This window comes from Capricornis sumatraensis, chromosome 2 (assembly GCF_032405125.1).
Source record: "Capricornis sumatraensis isolate serow.1 chromosome 2, serow.2, whole genome shotgun sequence".
Classification (NCBI taxonomy): domain Eukaryota; kingdom Metazoa; phylum Chordata; class Mammalia; order Artiodactyla; family Bovidae; genus Capricornis; species Capricornis sumatraensis.
This window is the reverse complement of record NC_091070.1, coordinates 79,843,664-79,856,603: the sequence shown is the minus strand read 5'-3', so window position 1 is coordinate 79,856,603 and position 12,940 is coordinate 79,843,664. Positions and strand designations below refer to the sequence as shown.

At 50.1% G+C, this 12,940-nt stretch overlaps 1 protein-coding gene across 6 annotated transcripts; it reads right to left on the bottom strand.

Annotated features, from left to right (window-relative positions):
• Positions 1–727: 727 nt before the first annotated feature.
• Positions 728–12,506, bottom strand: LOC138069785 (dehydrogenase/reductase SDR family member 4). 6 transcript variants are annotated; one of them, XM_068961129.1, is made up of 8 exons: positions 12,198–12,487; positions 10,392–10,569; positions 5,898–5,999; positions 3,779–3,849; positions 3,636–3,687; positions 3,204–3,338; positions 2,704–2,759; positions 728–1,264 (listed from the first exon to the last, which is right to left on the bottom strand). In XM_068961129.1, the coding sequence occupies exons 1-8, from the start codon at positions 12,326–12,328 to the stop codon at positions 1,150–1,152; spliced, it is 840 nt and encodes a 279-aa protein (XP_068817230.1). In that variant the 5' UTR covers positions 12,329–12,487; the 3' UTR covers positions 728–1,149. The 6 variants fall into 6 exon arrangements, with proteins under 6 accessions (XP_068817230.1, XP_068817237.1, XP_068817245.1 ...); XM_068961136.1 differs by lacking the exon at positions 5,898–5,999 and having other exon boundaries at positions 12,198–12,493; XM_068961144.1 differs by lacking the exons at positions 3,204–3,338; positions 5,898–5,999 and having other exon boundaries at positions 12,198–12,506.
• Positions 12,507–12,940: the final 434 nt, after the last annotated feature.

Below are 12,940 nucleotides of genomic sequence, written 5' to 3'. Positions count from 1 at the left end.
GCGCTCCTCCCCCCGCCTCGGAGCGCCGGGTCTCCCGCCCCGCGTGCCGGATTGAGCATGCGCGCCGCGCCTCCGGGCCGCGTGAGACCCTGCGCGCGCTCGCGCCCACCCCTCCCGCCGGCTCCCGCGTGCGACGCCCTGTGCGTGTCGCCTTGGAGCCCGGGCTATCTCCCGGGCGGGGGCACAGCGCCCTCACTTTCCGTGTCATCCGCTCCTCCGGCACCGTCAGCAGAACCTATTTCTTTTGTTTGTGGGCCTGGGTACCCCTCGCGGGGTCATCCTTGCCAGGCTCCTCCCTTTTCACTGCTTGCTCGGGACGCGTCTGGCTCGTCCTCGCTGACCCTCCAAGGAAGGAACTTGCGGCCAAGGGCGATGCTAGGAGAGGACCTGGCCACATCTGCGGAAGTTCGACCTTCCTTTCCCGCTTGCCCAGCCTCGGTGATCCCTGCGATGTTCTTGGCACCATCCCTGCGGGTGTGAGCCGAGAGTAGCACCTGGGAATTCCCGTGCCATCTCCTCCCAGCTGGCAGCTCTGCAAACACCTCCACCCTCAGCATTACGCTCAGGTCCTGGAGACTAGGAGGAGGGTTAGGAGGATCCAGACTTAGCATCTGGGAGCGTACTAGGGGAATCCAGTCCACTCAGACTTCTGCTCTGCTCGGCTATCACACCTATGCACCCTGCACTGAAAAATGAGCACGTTGACTCAAAGCATGGTGATCATCTGCTTTTTATTTGCATCTCATTTGCGAGCTGTTAATTTCCAACTCAGTTCCTTCCACTCCAAGTTCATTCTGTCCCATCTCCCTCAAATTTCCCTGATGCCCAGAAAAAAATACTAGTTGGTCTTTACCATGGTAGACTAAGCCCTCTCAGCAGGCCTGCTCTGTTCTCTCAAGGGACGTCTTTGTCCAAGGCTACAGCAACAGCGGGAATCCTCCCAAGACCACACCTTGATAGCAGAGAATGCTGGAGCTTTTCACAGGGCAGAATTGATTTGTGTGTGTGTGTGTGTGTATGGCAGGGGGGTGTTATGGTGTAAGGGTAGCAGTATGCTAGGCAGAGGTGGGAAAGGCCAGTTGATTGATTTGAGAACAGGACTCTAGAGCTGGAGCCCAATCTCTGCCCTGGTGGATGCTCTCCACATCCTTAGAGGTGGGATAGGGTCCCTCCAGCTACCACCACTGTCTCCCCAGTGATGTAGCTGGCGTCTTCAGAACACAGGAAAGACACGATGCCGGCACAATCCTCTGGCTTGCCTATCCTGGGAAGCAGGGAAAAAGGAAGGGAGTAAAAATCAAACAGGGAATGGAATTTGCTAAAGTATCAGGTGATTTTTCAGGATCAGTGAATTGTCTATAAAATAGGGCTACCAATATTATAAGCTGTTATAATTCAATAGAAGCATTAATACTGTACTCTGCAAAAACCACGACACATTATATTCATATAATATAGGGATACTTTGTTTTCTAGAGAACTCAGGACACCAAAATCCAAAGTTATATAGATAACCTGGCTATTTCATTCTTCAGAGAATTTGTTTCACATGTGTGCATACTATTTGAATATCAGAGAGTCTGTGAGACAGTAAATGATTTGTTTAAAATGATTCCATTTGTACAGCTTCAATTCACAGACAACTTTTTTAGGAATCTATTTTTGTCTCAAAGTCATTTTGTGAGATTGTGCTAATTCTCAGTGTTTGTATCACTGATTGCATAGTTAGGGAACACTCTAACTGCCATAGAATGCTCTAGAGGTGGGTGGAGTGGATACTTCAAACCTAGAAGGACTGGATTAGTGGTTCTCCATCCTAGCTACACACTGTTATCATCTGAGAGGCTCAACTTCTCCCTCCCTCCCCTTCCCCCACTAAAGATGCCTAGGTCCTGCTTTGGACCAATTAACAAAGAATCTCTGGGAGTGAGGCTTGAGCATCTGTGGTTTCACAACTACTCAGCTGATTCTAATGTGGATCCAAGACTGAAAAGCACGGGGCCAGATCATTCACTGTGGCTCAAGGATGACAATGGCCTGACCGATTAATGGACTAGGCCTGCAGCTCATGCCTGACATGAGAATGGCTTTGGGAGCACTTGAGAGCGTCTCCCTCCTCAAGCAGGCATTGCTGGTACGTGTCCTTGAGGGGACAAGGTGGAGGAGCTAAAGACAAGAGAGCTCCGGGAAGCCAGAGACTGGAAAGAGGCAGAGAACGTAGAGGACAGGGAGCCAGATGAAGGTGCCTGACCTTTTGGGGGAAGAGGCTAGTTTTCTTAGGCAAGGGAAGTTTGGAGACTTTTATTTGAATTGTAGGATCATCAACCTGAACTTTGGAAACATGACTCTTTTTATTCAAGGGAAACTAAAACAGCATGCTTTGATTTTGGTTTTGGTCCCTGATCCTTAGGGACACCCAGAGGTGGAGGCAAACACCCAAGTGGAGAGAAGAGTCAGGGCCTCCCCCAGGGCTCTGCTCTGCTAAACCTGGATGCCTCTGTGTTTGGTTTTTGCAAGGAGGCAGACTCCCTGCACACACCACTGTAGTGACGCTCTGTTCACAAACTTGTGAAGTCTGTGTGTTTGAAGCAAGGAAAGGATGGCTGTGTTGTCTGCGGGACCGAGAGATGGCAAGCTATAGGCTTCGAGGGACCAGACCTTTCCATCTTTATCCCTCCTCACCCTCCCCTGTGACAGCCTTACCTTTTGATCTGCATGGCTGCTTTTATGCTCTCCTGTCTTGCCTGATCCTCCCACAACTGCAGGAAAAAGGAAAATCTCTTCCTGTGAGGGACAGTGAAAGGACAAACTGCCTGCCCTCACATCTATTGAGAGGAAGGATGGCGAGGTGCCTCCTTCATTTCCTAGTCCTTCCCAGCTCCCAGTCACCACCCACTGCCCTCTTCTGCTCTGTTCTCTTCAGGTCCTAAGGAGGCATTTTGGTGGGTTGCTCCAGGTCTCATCCACTTAAGGAAATACGAAATGGACTGAGTGGCATCTGAATTCCTCAGTCTCACTGTGCACCTTAGGAAAGGATAGTGTGGGGATCTGGTTTGGACACATGGCTGGTATGGAGGGGGAGGGTAGAAAAGCCCAGGGCAGGGGGTGGAAGTGGTTGGGAGCTCAGGATCCAGGAGCTGGACTCCTCCATTGAGAAGATGCCCTTTAGAGTCCCAGTGGGATGCAGGACTCCCCTTCCTCACCATACGGCTGAAGCTAGTCTTGATGAGTCCAGGTGCCAGGCAGTTCACCCGAACATTCCACTCTGCCAGTTCGATGGCCAGGTTCTTAGTGAGGCCCAGCAAGGCTGTTTTAGAAACATTGTAAGGACCTAGGCTCTGGGGAAAGGAGAGAATTGGGTTAGTCTCTTCAACTCCAGCTCATTCTTGGTGGAGAATATCTTGACATAAGATAGAACGGGCAACTAGTAATAGGGCATCTCTTGTTAAAGAGGGTCCCAGTTAGAAAACTGTCTTAGGGCAAAACTACTCCTAGGTTAGCATTTGTGGAGGCAAGGCCTCTATTTCGTTGGAAGGTGGTGTGCAAAAGGGGACACACATTTCCTAGGGTGACTGGAGGAACGGGAAGTGCAGGGTGGAGGAAAGGATAAAAGCAGCAGAGAAGGGGGTTCTTACAGGAAATGGGCGGTAGGCTCCTATGGAGGACACGATCACTATTGAGCCGCCTCTGAAAAAAGAGCAGAATGGCCCTGCTGCCACGGACCCCTGCCTCGGTCTGTGAGGGGCCCAGTGCACCCCGGCCCCCTCCTTCCCTGTACCCTCGTTTCGCCATCTCTGGCACCACTGCCTTTGTCAGCAGGGCTGTGGCCTTCACGTTAATGTCCAGAATCTGCAACAGAAAGAAGAGGGGGAACAGCATGAGGGTCTTCAGAAGGCTGCAGAAGGCAGGGTGATGGAGAGTTAGAGTGGGGTCCCCAGGATCTGTTTGTTAGGGTTGGCAGAGGTCCTGAAGATGATTTACCCAGAGCTTACAAGTGAAGACGCCATGGCCCAGGGAGAGGGAGCTTTGAGAATGACAGCCAGAGAATGACACATTTTGGGGTTTGGATGAGAAAGAATGGAGCCTGCTTCATCTCGTTTCCTAAGTCTGACCTGACCCAGTATGGATCTGAACTCTCAAGGCTCTCTTGGACTTGAGCTGGACTGTCTTCCAACTAGCGAGAGCCTGGGATTTGGGCTGGCTTCCTGGACCTGCCCCAGAGTGAGCTGTGATTCTCAGGGAAAATGTGGCCTGACCTCAGGCACTTGGGTTTGTTCCAGCACTTTTCTGGCTTCTGAGTTAGGGAGGGAGACGCTCTTGGCCCTCCAGGATCGACTGGCTGGCTGGATACTTATTGGCACATGGGATCATGAGGAGGCACTATTGGGGGAGCTGGGACATAGTCTAAAATCAAAACTGTACATCTGTAATTTAAAGCAAATGCATGAGCCTTGTTTTCATTGTTCCAGGCACTGCTGGGATAGTCCCCTCCCATTCCCCCCATGTAACTGTTTATTTTGAAAAGTTTCACTCTTGCAGATAAGTTGAAATAGAGGGACAATGAATGTCTGGATATCCTTTAACTACATTCACCAGTTGTTGACATTTTGTGCCATTTGCCCTAACTATGTGCTTATGCAGCTTTTTCCTTACCCTTGGAAGGCACGTTGCAGACATTATAATACTGTAGCCCTAAATGCTGTAGCATTATTTCCAAATAATAAGGATGTTCTTACACACCACCATTCATTATCACACCCAAGAAATTTGACATTGAGAATCATGATTTTACTTAATATACTGTCCATAAAAAATCTTCCCCAATTGTCCCCCAAATGTCCTTATTTTAAAAGTCCAGGGTTCAATCAAGGATCAACCACTGCATTTAGATTTGATGTATTATGATGTTAAAAAAAAAAAGCCAACTAGAAAGAAAAATTACTCAGTTGATAACTGATTTTCATGTGGTCCCTATTCAGACTGCTCATGAAAGATGTTTCTCTGCTTTAAAGAATATCAATCAAGAACTGACTCACTGAAGACCATTTTGGCACTTTGGTCTCTATGTCTGTGGAACACTGATAAACAAACTGGAATATTTTAGTATCCTTAAACTTCAGTGTTGAGAGATAATTGATGACATCAGGGTAAAAGGCAAAACCATGGGAGATCATAAAAAATTTAGCATTTCCAAATCATGTGGGAGTATTAACATTAGTAAACAAAGACAAATCTTTCAATTAAGGCTTTATAATTAAAGAAGGTAGGTGTGTGATATACCTTATAAATATAATGTAATTATACACCCTCACACGAAAACCAATATCCTGTTCTTGAATTTAGACATCTGGATCTCAGATGTTCTCGACACTGGAGTTAAAAAAGAAAGAGTGCAAGTCTTTTTCAAAGACTGTATGTCATAAAGCGGCAACTTAGTTCATTTCACTAGAATTGATATTTCACTTAACTAGCAGCTATTAAAGTTTTCCAACTAATGAAAAATCATTTGTTTTTGGCAGCTGAGAGGGGGAAGGGTGGTGTGTAAGTCTGAGTGTATTAGTTATTGGCATATTAGCTGCCATGCCTGCTGGAAATAAACCAGGAAGAAGAGCTTGTATAAGCCCACGGTGGTAGAGGGGAGAGAGCTGGGGGAGGGAAGCAGAAGACAGTTAGCAAGGAGTCAATGAAAACAAGATCGCGAAGCAGAAATGAAAGAGAAAGACAGGGACAAAGGCAGCCCCCCACCTCCATTCGCCCTTTACCAGGTGCGCTGCAGGTGTGTGGCAAATTGCGAGGACTCCTCACATTCACACTGCACTCGACAAGTGCATTCTAAAAGCAGATTGAGTGTGTGCCATCCTCTGAAGCCCACCCCTGCTGCTCTCATCCCTCCTTACCTTGTCCCACACCTCCTCGGTGACGTCCATCAAGCTTCCAAAGAAAGGGTTGACGGCAGCATTGGAGACCAGGATGTCCACGCCGCCGTGAAGCTTCACAGCCTAGAGAGGAGGAAGGTCTGAATTAGGGCTACAGGACAGTAAGTTCAGTTCAGTCGCTCAGTCGTGTCTGACTCTTGGCGACCCCATGAACCTCAGCAGGCCAGGCCTCCCTGTCCATCACCAACTCCTGGAGTTCACCCAAACTCATGTCCTTTGAGTCGGTGATGCCATCCAACCATCTCATCCTCTGTCGTTCCTTTCTCCTCCTGCCCTCAATCTTTCCCATCTCCAGGTTCCTATGCAATATTGCTCTTTACAGCATCGGACCTTGCTTCTATCACCAGTCACATCCACAACTGGGTGTTGTTTTTGCTTTGGCTCCATCCCTTCATTCTTTCTAGAGTTCTCCACTGATCTCCAGTAGCATATTGGGCACCTACTGACCTGGGGAGTTCCTCTTTCAGTGTCCTATCTTTTTGCCTTTTCATACAGGACAGTAAGGGCGGTGCATTTATCAATATTGGTAAGGGTTCCTTCTTAGGGACAGTTGTCAAAATGAACTCTTTTCCTTAAAACATTTTCTCTTCAAAAGCACCCCAGGCTCTGCTGTTGTTCACTCACTAAACAGTGTCCAGGTCTTACAGTCCTGACGACTGTAACCTGCCAGGCTCCTCCATCCGGGGGATTTCCCACGTAAGAATACTGGAATGGGTTGCCATTTCCTTCTCCAGGGGATCGAACCTGCATATCTTGCACTGGCAGACAGATTCTCTACCACTGAGTCACCAGGGCAGCCCCAGGCTCTACTGCTAAAGCATTTAAGGTTGTCTCATTTCTTTTGCAATCTCTTCTTCCTGCTCCCACTTCTTCTAAGGCTGTCACTGATCCTTTCTCTTTTGACTTTCCCTTTCGAAACTCCTTTATTCTCATGGCCTCAGCTTTCACCTCAAAATCCATTTCTAGACCCTTCCTATTTTATCCTAGCCCCATTTCTCCAAGTGCTTACTGTCCAGTTTCCCTTGAATGAGTTACCATTACTCAAACTCAGCCTGTCCATATGTACCTGAATGGAAAAATGAGTTTAAATAGACCCACAGAAAGTTGCCACTGGGAGGGGCCTTTGAGATCATCTTGCCCAATGTCCTCATGGTAAAGGTGATAAAACTGAGGTTCAGGGAAGTTCATTTCTCAAGGTCATATGGCTCAGTAATGACATATCAGGACCAGCTAAGAAGAGGAATTCTGCTCATTGAGTCTTTGGAGAGGTGATATGCTCAGGGGACAAGGCTAATTAGTGGTGGCAGAATTGAGTCTCTAACCCAGAGCTAATTCATAAGAGTCCTCCAAAAGTGAGTTGAGGGTCACTATGAAACTGGCTATCCAGGAGGGCCACGATGGAGGAGATGCCGGTCTGGGCTTAAAGCAGTTCCACGCTCAGTTATGATGCCTTTTCCTCCCCTCCCCCACCTTCTGCTTTTATTTTTTGGCCTGGAGGCATGGAAGATTCAAGGCAGAAACTGAGATTTAAACTGGGAAAACCAAGAGAGCCAACAGTTAACCTCCTTAATAAACTGTAAGTAGGTGGTGAAGGCATGTGCTGGAGTAACAAATAGCCAGTCTTTCTGCCAGCATTCTGCCACTGGGCAAACAGACTTCACATTTGCCCAGACTTGGCAATTTTGATGCCTTGGGCAAACGGCGCTAAATGGGCCCTCAATCAACTTTGTGCTTCCCGATTTGGCACACAGAGGGGTGTTATTAACAATGTGTACCATCTGCTAACTCCCGTTTTTAACTAATTATTCTTGCTAACTAGGTGCTAAGCTCAGTTGCTTCCACACTGCTGAGGGGGATGCCTGGGCTGTCAACACGTAAATTTAACACATTTTAAGATCACATAATCTTTGCAAAACCTCTATCAGTACTCTCCTGCACCGTCTAAATTTTGGTGTCCAGGTCACCTGCCTCGGCTCTGTGTAAGTCTCAAAGAAAACGTAGGATGAGTTAGAAAGTGATGTGTGCTGGGCTGAGTGCAGATGTGTTGGGGTGGGGAGCCAGCGGACTGCCGCAGAATTGCCTGGAGCGCTCTTCCGGTTGGTCTGTGCATCCCGTCCCCTTCTCCTTCTAGGCCTATCAGCATGGACAGGAGAGCAGGCTGGCTTTTGACTGAACAGAGACAGAGAACCGTGGAAGATTAATGGCAAATTTGCTATGACCACCCAGGTGTCTTCTAAGGCTTGCTCTAAATTGTGTGATTGCTACCCTAAAGTGGTTTAGAGCTGCTTGCTCTGTGTTCTGACAGGTCTTTTTTTTTTTTTTTTTAAGTAGAATCAAGTGGAGAAGTGGCTGATCTGGTTTCAGCTCATGTTGCCTTTGAGAAGCTTCAAGGTGCAGTTTAGGAGGCCACTGGGGAATAACCATGCTCAGGGCAGCAGCTTCCCTCATCACAGGCTAGTGGCTGGCTATAGGCAGGGCACATCTCAAACTGCCAACAAGTATCCTATCATTCTCCACTTAACACTGGTCTTTTCAACTACTTGAGAGTCAATTTTGATTCATCCCGCCTGGTCCCATTTCTTGACACCAGCCAGGGGGAAAAATTTTGGTTGGTTCCCACTAAACATCGCTTAGGCACATCTGTTCTTCCTGCCACTGCTCTAGACCCAAGTGACAGCATCAGCTTCCTCACCAATGTCCTTGCCCAGAGTCTTCATTTCTCCAATATATCCTTCCTACCAGTGCCAGATTATTGTTCTTTAGTAATTATTTCCGCCTCACTCAAAATCTCGCCTGGATTCTTATCTCCTCCAAGAATGTCTAAACTCCTTTGGGAGGCCATGGAGGTCCATGTCCCCCATCCTTCCCACCTGACCCATTTCCTACCAGGGCTCCTGAGCCTGTGCTCTCACACTGTGGGTTTACAGAGCACCCCACCCTCCCTTCCTTGACTATCTGCTCATTTTGCAGGATCATTTGGGATCCTGGCCCTATGCCATCTGCCCAGTCCCACCCACTCCTCAAAGTCTAGCTCAAACCTCACTTCTGGGTCAGAGCTGCAGGATGGGCAAAGGGGACCTAGCGAGGGTCCAGAAGTCACCTTCCCAGCAGGATTTTGACAATAAGTGGCCACATACATTTCACATGACCACTAGTTGGCCCAGGATCCCAGGTGGCTCCCACCCTGAGGATCAAGGTCTTGGGCTCTGTCCAGCAGAGATGGCAGAGGTGGCCAGGCATGGTGGCCTTCTTGGACCCACAACTGACTGTCTCCAATGCACATTTGAGCATCTGCCAAACGACTCCTGACAAATGGAATAACCTATGGTGTCTACTATGCCACTGTCTACAATTGTTTCATGCCCTCCTTGTCTAAGATTACCCAAATTATTTCCACCGCTTTTCATTCTGTCAGCACAGTATCTTTTGCTTCCCATCCTTGGGTAGATTCTTCCTGCCACTCCAACAAATAAAGAGTGTGCCCTGAGCCTAGGAAAGAGTGGCCTCCTTTGTAAGATGTTTACCTGCAAGACTGGTGCCAACCAACTCTCGACACTGGTTTAGCCACGTTCTTTGAGACTAAAGTCCAAGAGGGCACCTAAGGCCTGACCTGGTAGGGAAATGCTTGGTAGTTTGTAGGTAGCTTGGCTTCCCTGGTGGCTGCGACAGTAAAGAATCTGCCTGCAATGCAGGAGACCCAGGTTAGATCTCTGGGTCGGGAAAATCCCCTGGAGAAGGGAATGGCTAGGCACTCCAGTATTCTTGCCTGGAGAATTCCACGGATGGAGGAGTCTGGTGGGCTACAGTCCATGGGATCACATGACTCAGTGACCAACACAAACACACAGGTAGCTGGTAAGTCTGGGTTGGCTCATACCTCTTCCCTTACTGGTTGTGGGACCCTGGGGTGTTGCTCCAGCTTTCTGAACCATTCTTTAAACAGGGAGCATAGTCCCGCCCTTGCTTGGGTTGTTGTTTGCAGATAACCCGTGAAAGGCTCGAGACAAAGTGAATGGCACACGGTGGCTGAAACAAAATGGGCTGCCTCCTATAGGTTCCTGGGCACTCAACTTTATAAACTGAAAAACCGGGGATTGATTGTTTCTTAGCCTATAGTGGGAATGCCTATTTACCCTTCTTATCTGCCCAATTAGAGTGGAAGCTACTGGAGAACCAGGACCAACTGGAGTTTTTTTGGGTGCCCCAAGGCACAATGCAGGGTAGAACAGTAGAGTGTTTTTTGGTTCTGTGACTGAAATGGGATGATTCTTGGAGACAGAACCTAAAGGCACACATAAAAATGTGCTGGTGGACTGGTGTGGGTATGTGGAATGCACTATTTTATTTTAGTGAACAGTGCTGGTTTGGATTACACCCATGTTGTCTAGGAAGGCCAGCGCAGGCTGCCTCCTTTCTGCTGTCTCATGGCTCCGGACCTGTATGTCTGCTGCTTACCGTGGCCACCAGCCGCTCCCGGTCCTCAGCCTTCCCTACGTGGCACACGGTGCCCGAGACGCTCAGCCCCTCCCCTTGCAGTGCTGCCACTGCCCGGTCCACATTCTGCTGCTTCCGGCTGCTGACCACCACGTGGGCCCCGTCCTGCGCCAGACGCCGGGCGATGGCAAAACCGATCCTGTGGGCAGAGAGAGAGAAGGACTTTTAAGCCTGGTACAGGAAGAGGGGGAGAGCATGGGCTCTTAAGTCAGGCTGCTTTCTGTAGGACCTCCACCTACACAGCCATTACCATACAGATGGACATGCTTAGCATCTTTTTGGCACTGGTTTACTACTTTTATTATGGTTTTGGCCCTCAGTCTAGGTTCCCAGGAAGTGATAACACCTTCCATAGGTGTTATCATAGGCTCCATACCCTATAGAGACTGAGGGGAGAGAGAAATGACTTAGGGGTATAGCAAGCAGCAGTGATTTCCATGATTGGAGAGTCTCTCTCAGAAAAGCCTTTACCCCTAAATAGTTTCCTTAGGACAGTAGTCTACATCATCTCAATATTCTATTGTTAGTTATGTTTTGGGGTACATATGAAACGGGGTCTCTGGTTCAGTCAGTTCAGTTCAGTCGCTCAGTCGTGTCCGACTCTTTGCGACCCCATGGACTGCAGCACCCAGGCCTCCCTGTCCATCACCAACTCCCGGAGTTTACTCAAACTCATGTCCATTGAGTCGGTGATGCCATCCAACCACCTCATCCTCTGTCATCCCGTTCTCCTGCCTTCGATCTTTCCCAGCATCAGAACTGAACTGACTAGTTATATTTTGGAGTACATATGAAACTGGGGGTCTCTGGTTACAAACATAAATTTTTTACATTCATAGGAGAAAGGGTTACACATTAAAAAAAAATTATCTATCTGGCTATATGGGTCTTGGATGGTCCATGTGGGATCTAGTTCCCTGACCAGGGATTAAACCTGGGGCTCCTGCACTGAGAGCATGGAGTCTTAGCCACTGAACCTCCAGGGAAACCCCCAGGGTCACACATTTTGCACTTGTTAGCCATTTGCTGCCAAGTCGCCTCAGTCGTGCCCCACTCTGTACGACCCCATGGACTGCAGCCTACCAGGCTCCTCCGTCCATGGGATTTTCCAGGCAAGAGTTCTGGAGTGGGGTGCCATTGCCTTCTCCAGGTTTCCCCATTTATATGTATTCTAACTTTGTGAAGAGCTGGCATCTAGCAGGGGTCTGTGAGAATGAGAAACAGGGTAGGTAACAGTGGCTGGTAAGAAACAGGCTGGGCAAGAGAGGCCACAGTATACTGAACTAAACAAGAACCTGGACACATGACTTGTGTCCCCTCTAGGGAAGGGGCAAAGTTCTGTGAGGCTCCTGGGGGTGCCACAGTGGGGGTGTCTGGAACATTTCCACAGTCGGTGTAGGCAGTGCATAGGGTGTTTGGAATCTGGACTGTCTTGGACTTCCGGCCTCTGGTCTTCCCAGACTCTAGGTGGAGCCAGTTAATTGGGGCGGCCCAGAACCCCAGGAGACAGGATAGACGGGGTGGGGTGAGGGGCAGCGCCAAGGCGGCAGACTCGAGCCAGGGGCGGCAGTGACAAGAGCGCTGTTAACTGCAAAGGTGGGGGGAGCGGAATCTGAAGGGGGCTGCAGGCCAACCACGTGCTGCCTTTCTTCCAGGGCCAGCTCTGGCCGCACGGGAGGGCTGAAGAGAGGGCGCGGGAGGCCAAGGACAAGGGGTATCACCTGTTTGCAGACAACGGGGGACTCCGAGACTCACTCGGGCACTCACCCGTCAGTGGAGGCCGTTACTAGGGCCACCTTATTCTCCAGCGGGTTCCGGCGCGCCATCCCGCAGCTGGCCATCCGGACCGACTTCCACGACCGCGCACAGGCACCCAAAGGCAGTCGCACCTTCAGCATGGCACCGGCCGGTTCAGGGCCGCCCAGGGGAGGTGACAGTGGGGCAGGGCGAGGGGCAAGGCGAAGAGTGAATCGCCTCCTGGCTCGGCGGCCCGCTCCCCTCCCAGCTTCTGACTCCCGGATGCCGTCTCCCCGCCTCCCGTAAGCCCTAGATCGGGACAGCTTGTCCCGCTCCGCGCGGGCCCTAGGCCAGGGGAGCCGGCCGTGGCCGAGAGCGTCCCCTGGCGTTTGTGGCCGCCGCGCCCCTAGATCCCCTGCTCGCCCGGGCCGGCCGGCTTGGGATGGTGCTGTCGGTTCCGGTTCCCTGTGGGGCCCTCCCCACCTCGGGGAGCTCGTAGACTTCCTTGTCCTCCCGCTCCTCCTCCCACCTCTGCTTGCCCACGTCAGTTCTTGGGGCAGAGGGGACTTTAACTGTTTGCTTTTGCTTCCTAGAACTTCAAGGTGGGTTTTGTTTTCCACGAAAGTCTGGGTCCACGTTTGTGACAGCCCAAAGGAGGCCAGATGTTTTGAGATTGCTCATGGGGGTGAGGCTCCTCCTGAGGGTCTCAGGGGAGCCTGGAGGAGCCTACGGGAGACACCTGATGGAGAGGAGCAGGGCTAGGCCTGCACTGC

Excerpts from the sequence above, each read along its gene's own strand:
- LOC138069785 (XM_068961129.1), bottom strand. The coding sequence starts at position 12,328 with ATGCTGAAGGTGCGACTGCCTTTGGGTGCCTGTGCGCGGTCGTGGAAG. Across the intron at positions 10,570-12,197 it reads GTAACGGCCTCCACTGACGG|GATCGGTTTTGCCATCGCCC; the intron begins GTGAGTGCCCGA and ends CTCTGCCCACAG. Across the intron at positions 3,339-3,635 it reads GAGCCTACCGCCCATTTCCT|AGCCTAGGTCCTTACAATGT; the intron begins GTAAGAACCCCC and ends TCCTTTCCCCAG.